At 45.4% G+C, this 23,791-nt stretch overlaps 2 protein-coding genes across 2 annotated transcripts; both read left to right on the top strand.

Annotated features, from left to right (window-relative positions):
* Positions 1–16,437: 16,437 nt before the first annotated feature.
* Positions 16,438–20,290, top strand: LOC311119223 (protein NLRC3-like; the record flags this gene model as incomplete). The annotated part of the gene is made up of 4 exons (XM_084193951.1): positions 16,438–16,774; positions 17,402–17,692; positions 18,152–19,930; positions 20,286–20,290. Exons 2-4 carry the CDS (start codon positions 17,428–17,430, stop codon positions 20,288–20,290), a joined length of 2,049 nt encoding a protein of 682 aa, XP_084050077.1. The 5' UTR covers positions 16,438–16,774; positions 17,402–17,427.
* A 28-nt stretch (positions 20,291–20,318) lies between these two features.
* Positions 20,319–22,708, top strand: LOC311119219 (ribonuclease inhibitor-like). The gene is made up of 7 exons (XM_084193948.1): positions 20,319–20,543; positions 20,880–21,053; positions 21,134–21,295; positions 21,491–21,661; positions 21,743–21,916; positions 22,030–22,076; positions 22,227–22,708. Exons 1-7 carry the CDS (start codon positions 20,344–20,346, stop codon positions 22,655–22,657), a joined length of 1,359 nt encoding a protein of 452 aa, XP_084050074.1. The 5' UTR covers positions 20,319–20,343; the 3' UTR covers positions 22,658–22,708.
* Positions 22,709–23,791: the final 1,083 nt, after the last annotated feature.

The raw sequence follows: 23,791 nt of genomic DNA, 5'->3' as shown, positions 1-23,791 counted from the left end.
TCTAATATTATAGTAGCTAATTTATAATATTGTCCAGATTGAGACAACCCTGATACACCCAACTTTCAAAGATGCTTGACCTTTCATTTACAAAACAGGCTTCTTGTTCATTACCTTTGGGAGTTTTGCAATCATATTAGTGAAGTCTCGGTGCAGCTGATCTTCCCATCCCTCCTTCAGCCACCCTTTGGGGTTCACCACCTTGCTAAGGACATTTTCAGTTTCCAGAAGGTTTTCAGCAGCCGCTGTCTTCTTTTTGTCACGGGACACTTCTTCCACTGCGTTTGGTGCCTCAGGCACCTCACTGAACACCTCAGGACTTCCCCTGCACACCACAGGACCTCCATTGAACACTTCAGGCACTCCACTGCACATGTCAGGCACTCCACTGCATACCTCGGGACCTCCACTGAACACCTCAGGCACTCCGATGCACACCTCAGGACTGCTGTACACCTCAGAGTCAGGACGGTTCTCAGTGGATAGCTGCACAACCCTGCATAGGCCATTTCCTGTTTTCAGAAGGTTTACAGTAGCCTCTGTCTTCTTTGTGTCACTGCACACCTTTTCCACTGTGTATGAGGCCTTGGGACCTCCACTGAACACCTCAGGCACTCTAATGCACACCTCAGGACCAGGGACGGCCTGTTCAATAGGGCGATATGGGCGACGCACTGCCAAACGGGAAAAGGAAGGGATTTTTTTTCTAATCAATTATATCACGGCAACAGTAGTTATCAGTGTTCTAATCTGATCTGACTGCCACTAAATGTCAAATCAGGCTAAAGTCGTGCTTCAAATGGCCCCGCCCGTTTTTGGGGCGATTTCAGTCAGGTTGAAAATCGCCCAGAAGTCTCTCATAGCCTGTCATGTAAAATCTATTTTTTTCAAATTTCAAAGCTTTCAATACATTCTCTATGGGTGTCTGAGGGCTTGCACTTACGCGCTTTCGTCATACGTGACGTAACCATGAACGTAACTAAGAAAATAGCGGCTAGCAGCGTCTCTGTTGCGACCTGCAGTGTGGCGTTATCTTATGTTTTTAATTTGTACACTTAGTGGCGTTATTTTATGTTTTTAATTTGTACACTTAGTTTACAAACATTCTGCCAACCATGGATTTCCAGTGGTGGGTTTTGGACTGATCTTGTTGATCGTGTACATACCCGCTACGAACGGACTAAATAATGAAAACGCTGCTGGCAGCGGAATCCAATACAGCTGGGAGACTTGGCTGGATGACAGAGTCCCGGACAGAGAAGTGGAGCCGGCCGGCTTCACCCTGGTCAGAGCGGACCGCGATCCTGGTAAGAGAGCGACTCTGTACCCCCGACATTGAACTGCTTTCTGTGTCACTGCGACCTTACTATCTGCCCCGTGAGTTCCCCCAATTGTTTGTTACCGTTGTGTACTGTTGATAATCACAAGTTTACTGGAGAACTGAGACCAAGTAGAGACTTTGGACAGGGTGGATATGGTATAATAAAGGAAGTTTATTCAGAGGTAAAGATATCTGGAATCGCGTGCACGGACTCGTTCGTCAAACTCTTAGGGAGCTATCTGAAGAGAGCCCCGAAAACATTGTGTGCAGACATTTTATACAATAAATGATGTAGGTTGAATCTAGTAGTTCTGATCTTCTGATTGGTCCTGATGAGTTGGGCGAGGTCCCCTCCACTGTTGCATTGGCTCTGAGTCGGGTTCTCTGTCTTCAAATGTTCAGCCTAAAGAGAGGGGATTTTTGTGTGTGTGTGTGTGTGTGTTTAACAGTGATGATGTGTGTGTGTGTGTGTGTTATCAGTGATGATGTGTGTGTGTGTGTGTGTGTGTGTGTGTGTCCTCAGAGCAAGAACTCGTGAGTTGGAAGAACTGAGAGACCTATGGCGTGGGTGTTGTCCTTGGCCACCTGCTGACAAGGCTGACAAGATAGGACTCTTTTGTCCATTGTTATAGGATAGGAACAGCATTGATTGAAAACAAACGCCCAACACAAAATGGGTCATGCACAAGATTTTAGTCAGACCAAGCTATAACATTATATATTTACTACGACAGTACATTCAACCAAAAGCTAATATAACAAAGGCATCAGAGATTATTTATAATCTGTCACAGAAACTGGAATCCATCTCCCCAGATCAGTCAATAAATGCTTCTGGTATTGACTTATATGCTGCCCCTGTCTTCATGTTGTTGCTGGACATATCTTTTTTAAAATGTGTGTAGGTCACCTAAATCATCAGAAAAATTGCCCCTCCTGAGAATCTTTTCAGGAGCCGCCACTGCTCAGGACTGCTGCACACTTCAGGACGGCTCTCAGTGGATAGCTTCACCACCTTGCTTAGGCCATTTCCCGTTTTCAGATGGTTTCCAGTAGACTCTGTCTTCTTTGTGTCACTGCACACCTCTTCCACTGCGTTTGAGGCCTCAGGACCTCCACTGAACACCTCAGGCACTCTGATGCACACCTCAGGACTGCTGCACACCTCAGGACGGTTCTCAGTGGATAGCTTCACCACCTTGCTTAGGCCATTTCCCGTTTTCAGATGGTTTCCAGTAGACTCTGTCTTCTTTGTGTCACTGCACACCTCTTCCACTGCATTTGAGGCCTCAGGACCTCTGCTGCACACCTCAGGAAGGCTCTCGGTGGATCCGAAATAGGACTAAACAGACAATGCAGCGTAATTAAAGAGCAAGAACAACACATCTGTCGTTTTTCAAAAAACATACCACAGACATCCAAAGTCTAAGATTATAGTAGCTAATTTATAATATTGTCCAGATTGAGACAACCCTGATACACCCAACTTTCAAAGATGCTAGACCTTTCATTTACAAAACAGGCTTCTTGTTCATTACCTTTGGGAGATTTGCAATCATATTAGTGAAGTCTTGGTGCAGCTGATCTTCCCAGCCCTCCTTCAGCCACCCTTTGGGGTTCACAACATTGCTAAGGACATTTTCAGTGTCCAGAAGGTTTTCAGCAGCCGCTGTCTTCTTTTTGTCACTGGACACCTCTTCCACTGCGTTTGGTGCCTCAGGCACCTCACTGAACACCTCAGGACTTCCCCTGCACACCTCAGGACCTCCATTGAACACTTCAGGCACTCCACTGCACATGTCAGGCACTCCACTGCATACCTCGGGACCTCCACTGAACACCTCAGGCACTCTGATGCACACCTCAGGATTGCTGCACACCTCAGGACGGCTCTCAGTGGATAGCTGCACAACCTTGCATAGGCCATTTCCCGTTTTCAGATGATTTCCAGTAGACTCTGTCTTCTTTGTGTCACTGCACACCTCTTCCACTGCGTTTGAGGCCTCAGGACCTCCACTGCACACCTCAGGACCTGTGCTGCACACCTGTGAACTTATGCTGCACACCTCAGGACCTCTGCTGCTCACCTCAGGACCTCTGCACCTCACCTCAGGACCTCTGCACCTCACCTCAGGACCTCCGCTTCTCACCTCAGGACCTCTGCACCTCACCTCAGGACCTCCGCTTCTCACCTCAGGCACGCTTCTGCACACTTCAGGACCTCTTCTGCACACCTCAGGACCTCTGCTGCACACCTCAGGCACTCTGCTACACACCTCAGGACCTCTGCCACACATCTCTGGAAGGCTCTCAGTGGATCCGAAATAGGACTAAATAGACAATGCAGAGCAATGAAAGAGTAAGAACAAAACAATATCTGTCCTTTTTCACAAAACATACCACAGACATCTAAAGTCAAAATGTATAGAAGCTCATTTGTAATATTGTCCAGTTTGAGACAACTCTGATACACCCAACTTGGAAAGACACTTACGAAACAGGCTTCTTGTTCCTTACCTTTGGTAGTTCCGCACCGCAATCATATCATAGAATTTTCGGGTTAACTTCCAACGCTCCTCTTTCAGAAGCTGGATGTCTCCGTCGGTAGCAGTGTCCACGATGACATTTGGTATCCTTAATTCATCCTGAACTCTCTGGCCACTGAGCAGGATAACTCTCTCTGTCTCTGTTTCCTGTAATTCCAGGCCCCTCTTTGCATCCCAAGTCTATGTAACAACATAATATGTCATTAAAAGACTGTTGATGTACCAGGTGAGACTGGACACTGGTCCATCATTGAAATGATGGGGAAAATTATGAATTTGAACTGATAGCTATTGTTTTTCTCTGGGTACAAAAATGAGCTTGCTGATATTTGAAGTGCTTTACAGTGGGTGTACTGTTTGCTCTACATAGTCCTCACCAATTCAGCTACAGAGACCTTCCTCCATCTCTTCCATGTCTCTGCCTCACGCCTTCATGTGAATATGGAAATGTATCAGACTGTGTCTGTCTACACTATCTATCAAACTATTGCTATCATCTAATATATTTTGATACATTCAGGTTATTATTTGGCCTTGTGTACTGATGTGATAAACTCAAGTTACCTAAATGAAGTATAAAGTTTCGTACTTCGTATTTGAAAATAGTCTGAGAACACTGCACTTACTCCAGGAAGACTATTTTCCCTGCCAGGAGCCAGGCCTTCAGTGGTCTCAGAGGGAGGTCCAGTGGGAGCCTTCCCTGGGCTTTCAGCATACAGAATTGCCTCTTGAGCATTTTCTGCAATAGAGTCTTCAATTAGTGACTTAACCAGTTAGAATGTGGCAATCAGAGAGTGATATGAATTGGTTCATTTTAAAAACGAACTGCTCCTCCATGGAGAGTGATGAGGCCTTATTGATTATGAATTGTTGTTGGCCAAAACCCTGCAGAAAGAGCGAGGGTTACTGAGCACAGTACCCAACACCAGATGTCTACAGCAGTACATCTATCTTTTATTAATTCATGCTGGTAAAAGTTATCTAAATGGGAAGAATATATATTATACCTTACATAGAACAAGACCATGCAATATAAACAATGGAAATGCAGATGAGATTAATGAGATCTTAATTATGATGAGGAAGCAAGTCATCTTAGATTGTCGATAAATTGGTTGTATATCTAATAGATTCGATATGATCCAAGTAACGTTATTTTTCTCAAATGTCGAATGCGTGCAATATCGGTCATTCTCATTATGGGAAGACCTACTTACCTTACTGAGAACAATAAAAAATATTGATTGACTTGAATGAAGAATGCGCGTTTGCTATAGATGAAGTTGCATATTCAGGAGAAGGCACCACTACCACTAATTGCATTGGGGTGTTTCTGGACTGGCCGGCCAGCACGCTGTCCTTTTACAGCGTCTCCTCTGACGCTATGACACACCTGCACACGTACAATGACTTGTTCACTGGACCCCTTTACCCTGCATTCAATATTCACACTGAAGAGGAGCAGGAGGGGTCCATCAGATTGTTGTCACGTTCATTAAGGCCCTTCAATATTCACACTGAAGAGGAGAAGGAGGGGTCCATCAGATTGTTGTAACGTTCATTAAGGCCCTTCAATATTCACACTGAAGAGGAGAAGGAGGGGTCCATCAGATTGTTGTAATGTTCATTAAGGCCCTACAATATTCACACAGAAGAGGAGAAGGAGGGGTCCATCAGATTGTTGTAACGTTCATTTAGGGCCATGTCAAGGTTTAGAAGAAATGACTGTGATTATATCTTCTACTAATGACATTGTGTAGGTTTAAGGGGACCTCTGGTTTTCTACTGAAGGGGTTTGGCTGCTGTTGTAACCTGACTTCATTGTCCTTCGGTATCTTAGTTAATGAATGACAGATGAAGATCCATTGGTAGCATGGTCATTTATATTTATTATGGATTCCCCATAGGCAGCAGCTACTCTTCCTGGGGTCCAGCAAAATAAAGGCAGTTATACATTTTAAAAACATGACAACAAACTTTACAATGCATTCATAACAGATTTCACAACATATTAAGTGTGTGCCCTCAGGCCTCTACTCTACTACCACATATCTAGAACACAAAATCCATGTGTACATGTGTGTATAGTGCGTACGTTATCATGAGTTTGTGTGCATGTGTCTATGTTTGTGTTGCTTCACAGTCCCCGCTGTTCCATAAGGTGTATTTTTTATCCGTTTTTTAAATCTAATTTGACTGCTGGCATGAGTTACTTGATGTGGAATAGAGTTCCATGTAGTCATGGCTCTATATAGTACTGTGCTCCTCCCATAGTCTGTTCTGGACTTGGGGACTGTGAAGAGACCTCTGGTGGCATGTCTTGTGGGGTATGCATGTGTGTCCGATGCCATGTCAATACCTCTCACAAATACAAGTAGTGATGAAGTCAATCTCTCCTCCACTTTGAGCCAGGAGAGATTGACATGCATTTTATTAATGTTAGCTCTCTGTTTACATCCAGGGCCAGCCGTGCTGCCCTGTTCTGAGCCAATTGCAATTTTCCTAAGTGCCTCTTTGTGGCACCTGACCGCATGACTGAACAGTAGTCCAGGTGCGACAAAACTAGGGCCTGTAGGACCTGCCTTGTTGATAGTGCTGTTAAGAAGGCAGAGCAGCGCTTAATTATTGTCACGATCGTCTGAAGGAGCGGACCAATACGCAGCGCGTGGAGTGAACATGATGACTTTATTAATAAAGCAACCACGAAGAAAACAACAAATGACGATACGTGAAGTTCAAAATACTGATACAGACTAACAGCAACACAGAAACAATAACCCACAAAACAAAGGTGAAAACACACAGAATATATATGGCTCCCAATCAGAGATAACGAGCCGACAGCTGACACTCGTTACCTCCGATTGGGAGTCATTAACCAATCACCACTAAATACAAACAAAATGAAACTCACCCATCCCCAACACCACCAAATGAGATACACCCTGGCTCACATATACAAGTCCTAGAGCCAGAGTGTCACAGTACCCCCCCCTAAAGGTGCGAACTCCGGGCGCACCAACATCAGGACTAGGGGAGGGTCTGGGTGGGCGTCTGTCCATGGTGGCGGTTCTGGCCCCGGTCGTGATCCCCACCCCACCACAGTCACAACCTGCTTCGATAGCCTCCTCCCAATGACCACCCTCCAACTAACCCCACCTGGACTAAGGGGCAACACCGGACTAAGGGGCAGCATCGGCCTAAGGGGCAGCACCGGGATAAGGGGCAGCACCGGGATAAGGGGCAGCACCGGAACAAGGGGCAGCACCGGAACAAGGGGCAGCACCGGGCTAAGGGGCAGCACCGGACTAAGGGGCCGCACCGGGCTAAGGGGCAGCACCGGACTAAGGGGCAGCACCGGGCTAAGGGGCAGCACCTGACTAGATGGCGGATCCTGGCTGGCTGGCTCTCGCGGATCCTGGCGGGACGGCTCTGGCGGATCCTGGCGGGACGGCTCTGGCGGATCCAGGCTGGACGGCTCTGGCGGATCCCGGCGGGACGGCTCTGGCGGATCCCGGCGGGACGGCTCTGGCGGATCCTGGCTGGACGGCTCTGGCGGATCCTGGCTGGACGGCTCTGGCGGATCCTGGCTGGACGGCTCTGGCGGATCCTGGCTGGACGGCTCTGGCGGATCCTGGCTGGACGGCTCTGGCGGATCCTGGCTAGACGGCTCTGGCGGATCCTGGCTGGACGACTCTGGCGGATCCTGGCTGGACGGCTCTGGCGGATCCTGGCTGGCTGACGGATCTGGCTGCTCATGGCTGGCTGACGGATCTGGCTGCTCATGGCTGGCTGACGGATCTGGCTGCTCATGGCTGGCTGACGGATCTGGCTGCTCATGGCTGGCTGACGGATCTGGCTGCTCATGGCTGGCTGACGGGTCTGGCTGCTCATGGCTGGCTGACGGATCTGGCTGCTCATGGCTGGCTGACGGATCTGGCTGCTCATGGCTGGCTGACGGATCTGGCTGCTCATGGCTGGCTGACGGATCTGGCTGCTCATGGCTGGCTGATGGTGCTGGCTGGGCGGCTGGCGGTGGAGGCGGACCCCAGCCTCGGATTGCAGTCATCACCTCCAGCAGGGCGGCTCCCATCTGCAGGAGCTGCTCTTTCTGGTCCCAAACCTGAGCTTCCAGTCTAGTATGGGCTGCGTCGGCTCCTGCTGATTCCATAGCAAGTGTATGATTCTGTCTGGCGGAAGGCTCTAGCGGCTCCTGTCTGGCGGAAGGCTCTAGCGGCTCCGATCTGGCGGACGGCTCTGAAGGCTCATGGCAGACGGGCGGCTTTGCAGGCTCAGTACAGACGGGCGGCTTATGCAGCGCTTGGCAGACGGGCAGTTCAGACGCCATAGGGCAGACGGGCAGTTCCAGCGCCGTTGGGCAGACGGCCAGTTCAGGCGCCGTTGGGCAGACGGCCAGTTCAGGCGCCGTTGGGCAGACGGCCAGTTCAGGCGCCGTTGGGCAGACGGCAGACTCTGGCCGGCTGGCGACGCACCCCGTAGGCTTCGTGCGTGGAGCAGGAACAGGCCGGGCCGGGCTGGCGACGCACATCGTGGACCTGGTGCGTGGAGTAGGAACAGGCCGGTCCGTACCGGGAACACACACCACTGGCCTTAACTGGGGATCAGGAACGGGCCGGACCGGACTGGTAACACACTTCAGTCTCTCATGCCGTGCCACAACAACTTCCCTCCTTCTACTCGCCAATGACTCCCGTACTCCGTTAGCCTTCTCTCCTTTTCTCCCTGTGGCAGCCTCCTGCTGCTCTGTCGCCCAAGCCATGTGCCCCCCCCAAAAAATTTCTTGGGGTTGCCTCTCTTCCACGGGCTTCCAGCCTCGCCTTCGCGCTGCCTCCTCGTACCACCTCCTCTCGGCTTTGGCTGCCTCCAGCTCTTCACGAGGGCGGTGATATTCCTCCGGTTGTGCCCAAGGACCCTTTCCAGCCCGAATCTCCTCCCATGTCCAAAAATCCTTAGGAGGCGTCCATAACTCCTGTGTAGGTAGGTCCTGTTGCCGCTTGTTACGCTGCTTGGTCCTTTTGTGGTGGGTTATTCTGTCACGATCGTCTGAAGGAGCGGACCAATACGCAGCGCGTGGAGTGAACATGATGACTTTATTAATAAAGCAACCACGAAGAAAACAACAAATGACGATACGTGAAGTTCAAAATACTGATACAGACTAACAGCAACACAGAAACAATAACCCACAAAACAAAGGTGAAAACACACAGAATATATATGGCTCCCAATCAGAGATAACGAGCCGACAGCTGACACTCGTTACCTCCGATTGGGAGTCATTAACCAATCACCACTAAATACAAACAAAATGAAACTCACCCATCCCCAACACCACCAAATGAGATACACCCTGGCTCACATATACAAGTCCTAGAGCCAGAGTGTCACAATTATGGACATAGTTCTCCCCATCTTAGCTACTGTTGTATCAATATGCTTTGACCATGACAGTTTACAATCCAGGGTTACTCCAAGCAGTTTAGTCTCCTCAACTTGCTCAATTTCCACATAATTCCTTACAATATTTAGTTGAGGTTTAGGGTTTAGTGAATGATTTGTCCCAAATACAATGCTTTTAGTTTTTGAAATATTTAGGACTAACTTATTCCTTGCCACCCATTCTGAAACTAACCTCAGCTCTTTGTTAAGTGTTGCTGTCATTTCAGTCGCTGTGGTAGCTGACGTGTATAGTGTTGAGTCATTCGCATACACAGACACACTGGCTTTACTAAAGATTGAAAAAAGTAAGGGGCCTAGACAGCTGCCCTGGGGAATTCCTGATTCTACCTGGATTATGTTGAAGAGGCTTCCATTAAAGAACACCCTCTGTGTTCTGTTAGACAGGTAACTCTTCATCCACAATATAACAGGGGGTGTAAAGCCATAACACATACGTTTTTCCAGCAGCAGACTATGATCGATAACGTCAAAAGCCGCACTGAAGTCTAACAAAACAGCCCCCACAATCTTTTTATCATCAATTTCAGTCATTTGTGTAAGTGCTGTGTTTGATGAATGTCCTTCCCTATAAGCGTGCTGAAAGTCTGTTGTCAATTTGTTTACTGTAAAATAGCATTTTATCTGGTCAATTACCATTTTTTCCAAAAGTTTACTAAGAGTTGGGAACAGGCTGATTGGTCGGCTATTTGAGCCAGTTAAGGGGGATTTACTATTCTCAGGTAGGGGTATAAATGTTGCTTCCCTCCAGGCCTGAGGGCACACACTTTCTAGTAGGCTTAAATTGAAGGTATGGCAAATAGGAGCGGCAATATCGACCTCTATTATCCTCAGTAATTTTCCATCCAAGTTGTCAGACCCCGGTGGCTTGTCATTGATGATAGACAATAATACTTTTCCACACTTACTTTACGGAATTCAAAATTACAATGCTTGTCTTTCATAATTTGGTCAGATATACTTGGATGTATAGTGTCAGCGTTTGTTGTTGGCATGTCATGCCTAAGTTTGCTAATAATTAAAGTAGTTGGCAATATCAGTGGGTTTTGTGATGAATGAGCCATTGATTCAATGATGGGAGCGGAGTTTGCCTTTTTGCCCAAAATGTCATGTAAGGTGCTCCAAAGCTTTTTACTATAATTCAATGTCATTTATCTTTGTTTCATAGTGTAGTTTCTTCTTTTTATTCAGTTCAGTCACATGATTTCTCAATTTGCAGTATGTTTGCCAATCGGTTGTACAGCCAGACCTATTTGCCATATCTTTTGCCTCATCCCTCTAAATTATAAAAAATTTCAATTCCTCATCAATCCACGGGGATTTAACAGTTTTTACAGTCATTTTCTTAATGGGTGCATTGTTATTAGTAACTGGGATAAGCAATTTCAAAAATGTGTCAAGTGCAGTGTCTGTTTGCTCCTCAGTACACACCACGAACCAACAAATATTATTACATCAGCAACATAGGAATCACTACAAAACTTATTGTATGACCTCTTACACACTATATTAGGCCCAGCCTTTGGAACTTTGGTTTTCCTAGATATGGCTACTATATTGTGATCACTACATCCGATGGATTTTGGATACTGCTTTCAAACAAATGTCTGCAGCATTAGTAAAGATGTGATCAATACATGTTGATGATTTCAGTTCCTGTACTGTTTGTAACTACCCTGGTAGGTTGATTGATAACCTGAACCAGGTTGCAGGCACTAGTTTACAGTTTGAAGCTTTCTCTTGAGTGGGCAGCCTGATGAAAGCCAGTCAATATTTAAATCACCCAGAAAGTATACCTCTCTATTGATATCACATACATTATCAAGCATTTCACACATGTTATCCAGATACTGACTGTTAGCATTTGGTGGTCTATAGCAGATACTGACTGTTAGCATTTGGTGGTCTAGGCAGGTGAACCTGTAGCCATATTACTTCAACAGTATTTAACATGAGATCCTCTCTAAGCTTTACAGGAATGTGGTTCTGAATATAGACAGCAACACCGCCCCGTTAGCATTTCTGTATTTTCTGTAAATGTAATAACCCTGTGTTGCTAACACTGTATCATCAAAGGTATTATCTAAGTGAGTTTCAGAGATTGTCAGAATATGAATGTCATCTGTTACTAGCAAATTATTGATTTCATGAACCTTGTTTCTTAAGCTACATATGTTAACTTGGGCTATTTTTAACACTTTTCTGGGATGCTTCATTCTTTTTCTTGCTTTACTGGGAAGCTTAGCAGAGGTAGACATATTCTGGTTATTTTTATTAGTGCAGGGTGAGCTGCACACAGTGGACTTCCTACTAGGGCACACCACCTCAGTGGCAACAGTATTACTCTGGTTCATAGGCATATGAGTACTGCATACAATAGCTGTAGGATCAGCAGAGGCATTCCGGGCAGTAAGAGGGACATAAATTAGGTTATTTACATTGTGTCTTCCAATGTCCCTAGGATAATGTACATTTGCTGAAGCATTATGACAACTCAGCGACACAATGGTAGGGATTAAATGAGCTGGACTTGGGTCATTGATAAGTCATTGTCTCAACGCAGCCTTATAATGGTGTGAAATGATCCAGGAACCCAAATGATTTGGATGGATCCCATCCTCCTTATAATACAAGCTTTGTTTCCAGAAGGTATCAAAATGGTCAATAAATGATTCATGTAGGTACTGAACTGTCTGTCTGGTCTGTCTATTTAGGCGTAACGTCTCATCAATGCACAGTTACCGTTGATATATATCCATGACAACATGATGTGATAATTGCCCCTATAGCGTATCATAACTTGCTATAAGAATTCATTAGAGCTCCATGCATTCCTAACAGCTCCATGCATTCCTAACAGCTCCCTGCATTTCTAACAGCTCCCTGCATTCCTAACAGCTCCCTGCATTCCTAACAGCTCCATGCATTCCTAACAGCTCCATGCATTCCTAACAGCTCCATTCGTCCATAACAGCTCCATGCATTCATTACAGCTCTATGCATTCATAACAGCTACATGCAAATGTTATACATATGTACAGAATGGTGTAATAAATAATTGGTCATTTAGCAGACGCTCTTATCCAGAGCGACTTACAGGAGCAATTAGGGTTAAGTGCCTTGCTCAAGGGCACATCGACAGATTTTTCACCTAGTCGGCTCGGGGATTAGAACCAGCGACCTTTCGGTTACTGGCACAACGCTCTTAACCACTAAGCTACCTGCTGCCCTGAATTTAGTTTTTATTTAGTTGAACCTGCCAGACACCCGGATCCTTCTGTTCTGGTGTGTAGTCACTAGGAACCTAACAGAACCAAAACAGAGCCAATCGGAACAGGGAGGGAACTATCTGAATTCGTCTAATATATACTCCTATTTTCATAGCCAATTCTTATTTTTTTTTTTGATGAAAAAAGGTTTGTCAGACTAATGAATACACCCCTTTTCTCTGAGTGGGAGGGGCGGGGAGTGGTGAGCTGATAAAGAGAGAGACAGAAAAGGAAACGGAAGTGAGACCTCAATGAACTAAGTAGAACGGACCCAGCTGCTATCATTGGTGTCTATGGGAGAGCCACCCCCTTCAGTAGATCGGACCCGGCTGCTATCATTGGTGTCTATGGGAGAGCCAAACCCCTTCAGTAGATCGGACCCAGCAGCTATCATTGGTGTCTATGGGAGAGCCACCCCCTTCAGTAGATCGGACCCGGCTGCTATCATTGGTGTCTATGGGAGAGCCACCCCCTTCAGTAGATCGGACCCGGCTGCTATCATTGGTGTCTATGGGAGAGCCACTCCATTCAGTAGACTGTGGGATTATTTAAGATACTGTTCGAAGAGGTAGGGTTTCAGGTGCTTTCGAAAGAGTGACAGGGACTCTGCTGTCCTAGCTTCAGAGGGAAGCTGGTTCCACCATTGGGGTGTCAGGACAGAGAAGAGCTTGGACTGGGCTGAGCGGGAGCTGCCCTCCCGTAGGGGTGGGAGGGCCAAGAGACCAGAGGTGGCAGAACAGAGTTCTTGGGTTGGGGTGTAGGGTTTGAGCAGAGCCTGAAGGTAGGGAGGGGCAGTTCCTCTTGCTGCTCCGTAGGCAAGTACCATGGTCTTGTAGTGGATGAGAGCTTCGACTGGAAGCCAGTGGAGTGTGCGGAGGAGCAGGGTGACAGGAGAGATCTTGGGAAGGTTGAAAACCAGGCAGGCTGCTGCGTTCTGGATAAATTGGTTTGATGGCACAAGTGCCTGGATTAGTACATGGCCAAAAGAAGAAACAGGACTCAGTGTTGACCTGGAGTGAACTGAAGGGTCGCTATCCAGTAAGAAACAGAAGAGAAGCATCATTCTTCCTACTCTGGACAAACTGTCAGTGGAGATCCTAAAGAGGGAGGTCCTTACTCCCAAGAAGAGGTTTTCATTGGCCGGGAAGAGGACGGAGTCACCCTCAATCAAGAGGCTGTCATTGGGTAACTCTAGGAAGGAGTCTGTGTCACTGAAGAGTCTCTCTCCGGGTAAGAGGAAGAAAGAGGTGAAGAAAGGAGAACTGAAGATATTCTCTCTGGGTTATATTGGAAAGGAATCACCTTCACCACCACCCAGAAATATATTCTCTCTGGTTAACATCAAGAAGGAATCACCTCCTCCACCAACCAAAAATACACTACATTGCCAAAAGTATGTGGACACCTGCTCGTCAAACATCTCATTCCAAAATCATGGGCATTAATATGGAATTGGTCCCCATTTGCAGCTATAACAGCCTCCACTCTTCTGGGAAGGCTTTCCACTAGATGTTGGAACATTGCTGCTGGGACTTGCTTCCATTCAGCCACAAGAGCATTAGTGAGATCGGGCGCTGATGTTGGGCGATTAGGCCTGTCTCGCAGTCGGCGTTCCAATTCATCCCAAAGGTGTTCGAAGGGGGTTGAGTTCAGGGCTCTGTGCAGGCCAGTCAAGTTCTTCCACACCGATCTCTAAACACCATTTCTGTATGGACCTCGCTTTGTTCACGGGGGCATTGTCATGCTGAAACAGGAAAGGGCCTTCCCCAAACTGTTGCCACAAAGTTGGAAGCACAGAATGGTCTAGAATGTCATTGTATGCTATAGCGTTAAGATTTCCCTTCACTGGAACTAAGGAGCCTGAACCATGAAAAACAGCCCCAGACCATTATTCCTCCTCCACCACCACCACCCAAAAATATATTTCCCAATTTAACATCAAGGAGTCAAATCCCAAAGATTATACCTGGCAAATGTTAATCCCTTAATTTAAACATGACCTAGGCCCTAGACAGACAGAGAGAGAGATAGATGGACAGACAGAGAGAGAGAGAGAGACAGACAGACAGATGGACAGACAGAGACAAACAGCTTCAGACAGACACACACACACACACACACACACACACACACACACACACACACAGCTTTGTAATACAAGCTAAGACACGCCTCTCTGCCTATTTGTTTGAATTTATTTCTATCCAATCACCAAGCCTGTTAGAACAGAACCGTTGCCAGAGGTTATGAAACTTTGCGGTTAACAGGAAGGAGCCTACCCTACAACGCCCAGAGTAGACAGGACAACAAAACAACTTACATGCGGTACGTGTCGTCTTTTTAGGGATTCAAAGCTCTATATAACCGTTATATAGATATGTGTTACATCCTACCCAGTGTTGTACATTTGTCTTTTACCTTTTCTGTTTATGTGTTGAGTTTCAAAGAACTGTCTGCTTTGATACACGGTGTATCGCTCTTATCGTGGTCAGGTCGTTATTGTTAAAGAAAATGTGTAAACTGGGTAGTTCGAGCCCTGAATGCTGATTGGCTGAAAGCCATGGTATATGAGACCGTATACCACGGGTATGACAAAACACTTATTTTTACTGTTCTAATTATGTTGGTAACCATTTTACAATAGCAATAAGGCACCTCTGGGGTTTGTGGTATATCAGCCATATACCACACCCCCTTGGACCTTATTGCTTAAGTATACTCAATGACGTACCTGGTTAAATAAGAGCAAATAAAATACATTTACTACGGCATCGTTCTGTAAATCAACTAGTATCCTATGTATCCTACATGTATTCTACATGTTTTTTAAAATATTTCTATTTTTACGTCATTTAGCAGACGCTCTTATCCAGAGCGACTTACAGTTAGTGCATACATTATTATTTTTTATTTATTTTCATACTGGCCCCCCGTGGGAATCGAACCCACAACCCTGGCGTTGCAAACGCCGTGCTCTACCAACTGAGCTACCTCCCTGCCGGCCATTCCCTCCCCTACCCTGGACGACGCTGGGCCAATTGTGCGCCGCCCCATTGGTCTCCCGGTTGCGGCCGGCTACAGCAGAGCCTGGATTCGAACCAGGATCTCTAGTGGATCAGCCTTAGACCACTGCGCCACTCGGGGGAAGCGCATGGCCTTATATATTGAATATCCCAATGATGAAGAGAGAGAGAAAGAAAAACAGACAGACTGATGGACAGAGAGAGACAGACTAACAGACAGACTGACTGACAGATAGACAGACTGACAGACAACAGACAGACTGACTGACTGACAGACTGACAGACAGACTAACAGACTGACAGACAGAAAAATCAACTTCATTAATTAATTTATGCTTTAAATACAAAGTATATAAAACAGACAGACAGACTGATAGACTGACTGACAGAAAAATCAACATGTTTTTAAAAATATTTATATATTTTATTTTTGAATATCCCTACTATGAAGAGAGAGAGAAAGAAACACATACAGACAGATGGATGGACAGAGAGACAGACCGACAGACAGACTGATAGAAAAATCAACTTTATTAATACATTTGTGCTTTAAATACAAAGTATATAAAACAGACAGACAGACACAGTTTTGTATTATAAACTAAGACACGCCTCTCTGACTATTCCTTTGAATTAATTTATATCCAGTCACCAAACCCTGTCAGTACAGAGATGATGAAACTTTGCGGTTAACTGCAAAGTCCAATTTAGCGACTTTGTCGCTATATTTAGCGAGTATTCAGAGCAGAAGATGTTCACCACTCCGCGTCCAGACTGCAAATGAATCGCGCATGCGAGAAGCCGCCGCTGGCTGATCCCGCCCTTATTTTTTTGTGGTCCATTTAGATTGTTAATGTAGATTGTATACAAAAAAAATTCTCTCTCACGAAGTTATTCCTCTCTCCTACAGCGTCCATCACAATTACAAGCGCATGACCAATGATGCAAATTGAGTGTTGACGTAATTTAGCGACTTCTAGTGACTTTTAGGACAGCCAATAGCTACTTTACTTACTGAGGAGTTGGCAACACTGAGGAAGTATCCTCCTCTACAACGCCCAGAACATGAAACAGACCAAAGAAAGTAGGAGGAAGAAAGCAGCATTGTAGACGGCACAACAAGACAACTTACATGCGGTAAGTGTCGTCTTTTTAGGGATTCAAAGCTCTATATAACCGTTATATAGATATGTTTTACATCCTACCGAGTGTTGTGCATTTGTTTTTTACGTTTTCTGTTTATGTGTTGAGTTTTAAAGAATTGTCTGCTTTGCTGCACGGTGTCTCGCTCTTATCGTGGTCAGGTTGTTATTGTTAAAGAAAATGTATACTCAATGGCGTACCTGGTTAAATAAAATAAATATACTAGGGAATCTTTCTGTAAGTCAACTATGTATCCTTTGTGATGACCATTCTAGCCTTCTGTGGTTATGGCATAGGACTACAATACTGATACCGAATTGAGACTGTACTGAGGGCAAAAGGGGGTACAACTCAATATTAGGAAGGTGTTCTGAGGGCAAAAGGGGGTACAACTCAATATTAGGAAGGTGTTCTGAGGGCAAAAGGGGTGTAACTCAATATTAGGAAGGTGTTCTGAGGGCAAAAGGGGGTGCAACTCAATATTAGGAAGGTGTTCTGAGGGCAAAAGGGGTGCAACTCAATATTAGGAAGGTGTTCTGAGGGCAAAAGGGGGTGTAACTCAATGTAAGGAAAGTGTTCAGTGTATATTGTCTGTTCTCTCTTTGCTTCTGGCTCTCTCAGGGGGAGGAGACTGACTGTCTTATATCATGGATCAGACTCCTCAGTCCCTCGTTCCAGCCCAGGACTCTGGTCCGCTGTCCTCCATTACGGCTCAGCCTGCCCCACCACAGTCCTCCATTACGGCTCAGCCTGCCCCACCACAGTCCTCCATTACGGCTCAGCCTGCCCCACCACAGTCCTCCATTACAGCTCAGGGTGGTTCTGTTGTTGTTGCACCCCAACTTGTTGGCTGCAATCTCGGAGGTTCAGTTTATGAAAACATCAGTGTTACTATGCCTTCACATGGTGCTGGTAAGACAATTCTTTATTGTTATTTTTGTTATAATAGAAAATAATGCAAAAAAACAAAACAAATTATTACAGAAATGTTGATTAGTTAATATGCAGTGTCCCTGTCAAATAATACTATACAATTAAGCATATATTTTTTGTTTTGATAGGGTACGACAGTTGAACTAAGCTCATGAGGTATTTGTAAGTTGTATTCTTCAAGAATCAAATGGGTACACAGTATATAATTAATTTTAAAGTAAAAAAATGGATGTACCAGTTGTAGATTAACACACACACACAGACTCATAAAAGTCTGGAAAAAAAAAAATATGGCACGCCCATGCAGGAAATCGGACTTTGAAACCAGTAACTGAAAGTATTGTGTTCGTTACGGTACTGAATACTGCAGATAAAAAAACAGAAGTAAAGATATATTTTATGCATCCCACAACACTATCAATGTTCTTTCCTCATTAGATGAAGATCTGCAAAAAGTCAAGGGCAAACACAAGTCCAACATGAAGAAGAAGTTTGGGAGCATCTTTGAGAGGCTTGGAAAACGGGGAAACCCAACATTGCTGGACAATATTTACACCGAGCTCTACATCACAACTGGGGAGAGTGAAGGGGTTAATAAAGAGCATGAGGTATGGCAGATTGAAGATACGGCTCGGACCAAAGCATTTCAAGACCATGCAATCAACTGCAATGACATCTTTAAATCTTTAGACCCTAAGACAGAGGAACATAATGACAAATCCCAATCCAAACAAGCGGTACCCGTCAGAACTGTGCTGACAAAGGGAATCGCTGGCATTGGAAAAACGGTCTCAGTGCAGAAGTTCATCCTTGACTGGGCAGAAGGAATAGCCAATCGGGATGTAGATTTTGTCTTCGCACTTCCATTCAGGGACTTGAATTTCATCAAAGATGACTACAATCTCTTGGAGCTCCTGAGTGACTTCCACCCTGAACTAACAGATATCAATGATGCAAAGAAGGTGGTCGACTGCAAAGTCGTGTTCATCTTGGATGGTCTGGATGAAAGCCAACTTCCACTGGATTTCCATAACAACAAGAGGTTGTCTAATGTAACCAAGACAACATCAGTGGACGTGCTGCTGACAAACCTCATCAAGGGGAATCTGCTTCCTTCTGCTCTCCTCTGGATAACCTCCCGACCAGCAGCAGTTGATAAGATACCCTCCGACTGTTTTGACCGTGTAACAGAAGTTCGGGGATTCAACGACCCACTGAAAGAAGAATACTTCAAGAAGAGATTCAGTGATGATGAGAACCTGTCCAGCAAAATCATCTCACACATAAAGACATCGAGGAGTCTCTTCATCATGTGCCACATTCCGGTCTTCTGTTGGATTACTGCCATGGTTCTTGGGAACATGTTGAGAGGATCCTGTTCTGAAGAAGTCCCTAAAACTCTGACTGAGATGTACATTTGTTTCCTACTCACTCTGACAAACCTGGAGAACAAGAAGCATGGGAAAAATGAAACAGACCTTCGGAAACTGTCAGAGTCTGACGTACAGATCATTTTGAAACTTGGAAAACTAGCCTCCCATAACCTGTTAAAGAGCAATCTGGTGTTTTCTGAAGAAGATTTGAGAGAGTGTGATATTGATATCAATGAAGCCTTTTTGGGCTCAGGGATGTGCACAGAGATCTTCAGAGAGGAGGACCCAATGTTTAGAGTGAAGTTGTATAGCTTTGTGCATCTCAGCATTCAGGAGTTCTTCACAGCACTCTATGTTTCCCATTGTCATGCCAATGGTTTGCCATGTATTTCACCATGGGTTTCACTATATTTCGGAAAGCTGGATACATTGCATGACTTACACAGGTGTGCAGTGGATAAAGCGTTCCACAACAAGAACGGCCACCTGGACCTCTTCCTCCGCTTCCTTCTGGGCATCTCACTGGAGTCCAATCAGATCCTCTTGAAATGCCTACAGCTCCAGACAGAGGGAGACAAAGAGAGTATCCAGAATACCATCCAATACATCAAGGTCAAGTTATCGACTGAATGGTTTGTTTCCTCAGAGAGGTGTATCAATCTCCTCTACTGTTTGATTGAGCTGAAGGACAACTCCCTGGTGAATGAAATTCTAAAGTTCCTGACCTCCCAAAGTCTCTCCAAGATTGAGCTGACACCTGCTCAGTGCTCGGCGCTGGCGTACATGCTGTTGATGTCAGAGGAGGTGCTGGATGAATTTGACACGAGAAAATACAACACGTCAAGTCAGGGCCGTAGCAGACTCCTCCCAATAGTTAGATACTGCAGGAAGGCTATGTAAGTTCAGATGATAGTGAATTTACATTTACGTCATTTAGCAGACGCTCTTATCCAGAGCGACTTACAGGAGCAATTAGGGTTAAGTGCCTTGCTTAAGGGTACAGATAGATTTTTCACCTAGTCGGCTCGGGGAATAGAAACAGCGACCTTTCGGTTACTGGCACAACGCTCTTACCCACTAAGCTACCTGCCTCCATTTACTTTCCTAAGATTGGTAGATTACCGTAGTCACTTACGACTATTAGTATAATTTACACTTTTTTTATGTCCTTTATAAGCCCTTTGTTTTCCCCTCTTAAGGCTAGTGGCCTGCTATTTCACAGACGACTGCGCTGAAATTTTGGCATCAGCTATCCAAATGCCTGGCTCACACCTGAGAGAACTCAGCATAATCTACAGCCAGCTGGAGAACCAGAAGCCCTTCATAGACGCGCTGGCAAGTCCCAACAACAGACTAGAGTCACTAGACATCAGTCATATCCAAGGGTTTTCAACAACTGAGCTGGAGGTGCTAACTGCTGCACTGAATCAATCTTACAGTCAGCTGCACACACTAAGGTGAGCAATTATTAGTAAACAAAACAAAAAAAAGAGCAAACCAAGAAAAAGCTTCTTAGTAAAGTGGAAGAAAAATAGAAACGGAAGCCGTTTGTGACATGAATGGATAGATGGATCTACAGCTTCTTCTTCTGCTGGCAACTAGCAATGCAACAACGGCACCTAAGGGATGTTAGGGGACGGAACAGGGGAAGTCAGCCAAGTGTTTAGCTGTTTGAAGTCAATTTAAAAGACTCTTCTGTAAACTTGTTTACTACGATTACACTCCTTAAGAGAGACTAAAGCATGTAAGTCCACAAAGTGTAGAAGGATGATCCACTTTGTTGTAATCCATAGGTTTCCTGGGTGTTGGCTCGACGAGAGCTGCGGTGAAATTGTGGCTTCAGCTCTGGCGTCAGAGAACAGCCATCTGAGAGAGCTGGACCTCAGCGACAACAAACTGACAGACACCGGGGTGGAGGGGATCTCCACTGGGCTTATGAGTCCACACTGTGAACTGAAGATACTGAGGTGCGATATTTACGACAACAAGTGTTTCGAATCGTGTCAATCCATACAGCCCCTTTTAATTCCATATTCTCTCACGCCAGACTTGTCCGTTGTGAGGTCACTTCCTATGGAAGTTTGTCCCCTGCTCTAGCAGCCTCCCAGTTGGAGGAACTGCATCTGAGCTGCAACACCCTGGGCGACATGGGACTGAAGCTGCTCTCTGCTGGACTGGAGGATCCACACTGTCAGATACAGAAACAGGGGTGAGAAATGATGATGCTGTAAAAAAAAAAAAAAAAAAAAAAAATGTAAAGTGTGGTATACATACATACAGTTTTATTTAACATTCTATATTTCTGTGCACAGGTATTTGGATAAAACCAAATTCAAATTTCAATCTCTCTCTCTCTCTCTCTCTCTCTCTGTTTCTCCTGCTATCTCTCTCATTCATCTCTTAGACTGAGGCAGTGTAATCTATCAGAGTTATCCTGTGAGTCCCTGTCCTCTGTCCTGTGTTCAAACTCAACCCTGATAGAGCTGGACCTGAGAGACAACGACTTGGGGGATTCAGGAGTGGAGCGACTCTCTGCTGCACTGGGGGACCCTCGCTGTGCCTTGCAGGTTTTGGGGTGAGAGGCTCACATATTGATGTAAGCAAACCCTTTTGAATTGAGTATGGCACCCTAACTCATTCCAACTGTTCTCTGCAGGCTGTCTGGTTGTCTGGTCACAGAGGAAGGCTGTGCTTCTCTGGATTCAGCTCTGAGGTCAAACCCCTCCCACCTGAGAGAACTGGACCTGAGCTACAATCACCCAGGAGACTCTGGAGTGAAGCTGCTCTCTGCTAGACTGGAGGATCCACACTGTAGACTGGATAAACTCAAGTTAGTGTAATATGTTATGTGTACACTATTTAGTTACTTTAATATTCCTTTAATATTCCTCTGCATATTATGATTATTTCTTGACATGAACTATTTCTATTAAAACAATACAGTGTGGACTTGTGTGGAGAGTGCAGGATCAAACCAGGCCTGAGGAAATGTGAGTCTGACTGATGTGTAATATGATATACAGGGTTTCTTCAGTTTGACATTTCCTTTAAAACAATGAGAAAGTACCGTCAGCTAAACAGAAAAACATTTAACTTTCTTATTTCCCTGGCTCCTCATTGTGCATGTGTGTTTTCTACAGATTCCAGTGAGCTCACCCTGGACCCAGATTCTGCACACATTGACCTGAGGCTGTCTGAGGATAGGAGGACAGTGTTGTGGAGAGAGGACAATGCTAACAGTCAAAGTAGTGCTAGCATAGGAAACGAAGCTAACAATGCTAACAGTGGGGATGGTGCTAGCATAGGAAACGAAGCTAACAATGCTAACAGTGGGGACGGTGTTAGCATAGGAAACGAAGCTACCAGAGGGGAAGAATCAAATAAATGGATTGATCCATCAATTTGTACAAGATCCCTGTCTGTGCATTGTACCAAGGGTTTATCTACTGGACGTTTCTACTGGCAGGTGGAGGCCACAGGATGGTTTGATATTGGGGTTATTATCAACGAAAACAATAGTATCTACAATATGTATGACCTCGTGGTAATATGTATGACCTTTATGGTATAATGATGTCATGCCATAGTGTTGTGAGGACAGAGGAAGAGTTAAGAAATGAGAGGTTTGGGGCCATAAAGTCTTCATTCCATTATGTCAAGGTAGATTGGCAAAAAACCCCTTGGTTTGTGCTGTGGTGGAGACCTCTGTGGGCTATACTCGGCCTTGTCTCAGGATTGTAAGTTGGTGGTTGAGGATATCCCTCTAGTGGTGCGGGGGCTGTGCTTTGGCAGAGTGGGTGGGGTTATATCCTTCCTGTTTGGCCCTGTCCGGGGGTTTCTTCGGATGGGGCCACAGTGTCTCCGGACCGCTCCTGTCTCAGCCTCCAGTATTTATGCTGCAGTAGTTTATGTGTCGGGGGGCTGGGGTTAGTTGGTTATACCTGGAGTACTTCTCCTGTCTTATCCAGTGTCCTGTGTGAATTTAAGTATGCTCTCTCTAATTCTCTCGTTCTCTCTTTCTCTCTGAGAACCTGAGCCCTAGGACCATACGTCAGGACTACCGGGCATGATGACACCTTGCTGTCCCCAGTCCGCCTGGCCTTGCTGCTATTCCAGTTTCAACTGTTCTGCCTGCGGTTACGAAACCCCTACCTGTCCCAGACCTGCTGTTTTCAACTCTTAATGATCGGCTATGAAAAGCCAACTGAGAGACCTGAGCCCTAGGACCATACGTCGGGACTATGAAAAGCCAACTGAGATTTATTCCTGATTATTATTTGACCATGCTTGTCACTTATGAACATTTTTGAACATCTTGGCATGGTTCTGTTATAATCTCCACCCGGCACAGCCAGAAGAGGACTGGCCACCCCTCATAGCCTGGTTCCTCTCTAGGTTTCTTCCTAGGTTTTCGCCTTTCTAGGGAGTTTTTCCTAGCCACCGTGCTTCTACACCTGCATTACTAGCTGTTTGGGGTTTTAGGCTGGGTTTCTGTACAGCACTTCGAGATATTAGCTGATGTAAGAAGGGCTATATAAAATACAATTGATTGATTGATTGATTGGTTTAGGATAGCATGAGTGATGTTTAGTATACTGACTTGGGGTAAAAAGTGATGAACATCAAAGACAGGGAGTGCCCATGGAGACTTGCCAAATGTATGTGAAAGGAATGAGAACCAAAAGGCTATATAAGATATAGGGTC

The sequence above is a fragment of the Coregonus lavaretus genome, assembly GCF_964263955.1.
Source record: "Coregonus lavaretus genome assembly, contig: HAP1_SCAFFOLD_2564, whole genome shotgun sequence".
In the NCBI taxonomy this organism is placed as follows: Eukaryota; Metazoa; Chordata; class Actinopteri; order Salmoniformes; family Salmonidae; genus Coregonus; species Coregonus lavaretus.
The sequence above is the reverse complement of the archived record's forward strand: the minus strand, read 5'-3'. Positions and strand labels throughout refer to the sequence as shown.

Excerpts from the sequence above, each read along its gene's own strand:
- LOC311119219 (XM_084193948.1), top strand. The coding sequence starts at position 20,344 with ATGCCTGGCTCACACCTGAGAGAACTCAGCATAATCTACAGCCAGCTG. Across the intron at positions 21,296-21,490 it reads TGTCAGATACAGAAACAGGG|ACTGAGGCAGTGTAATCTAT; the intron begins GTGAGAAATGAT and ends TTCATCTCTTAG. Across the intron at positions 22,077-22,226 it reads CAAACCAGGCCTGAGGAAAT|ATTCCAGTGAGCTCACCCTG; the intron begins GTGAGTCTGACT and ends TGTTTTCTACAG.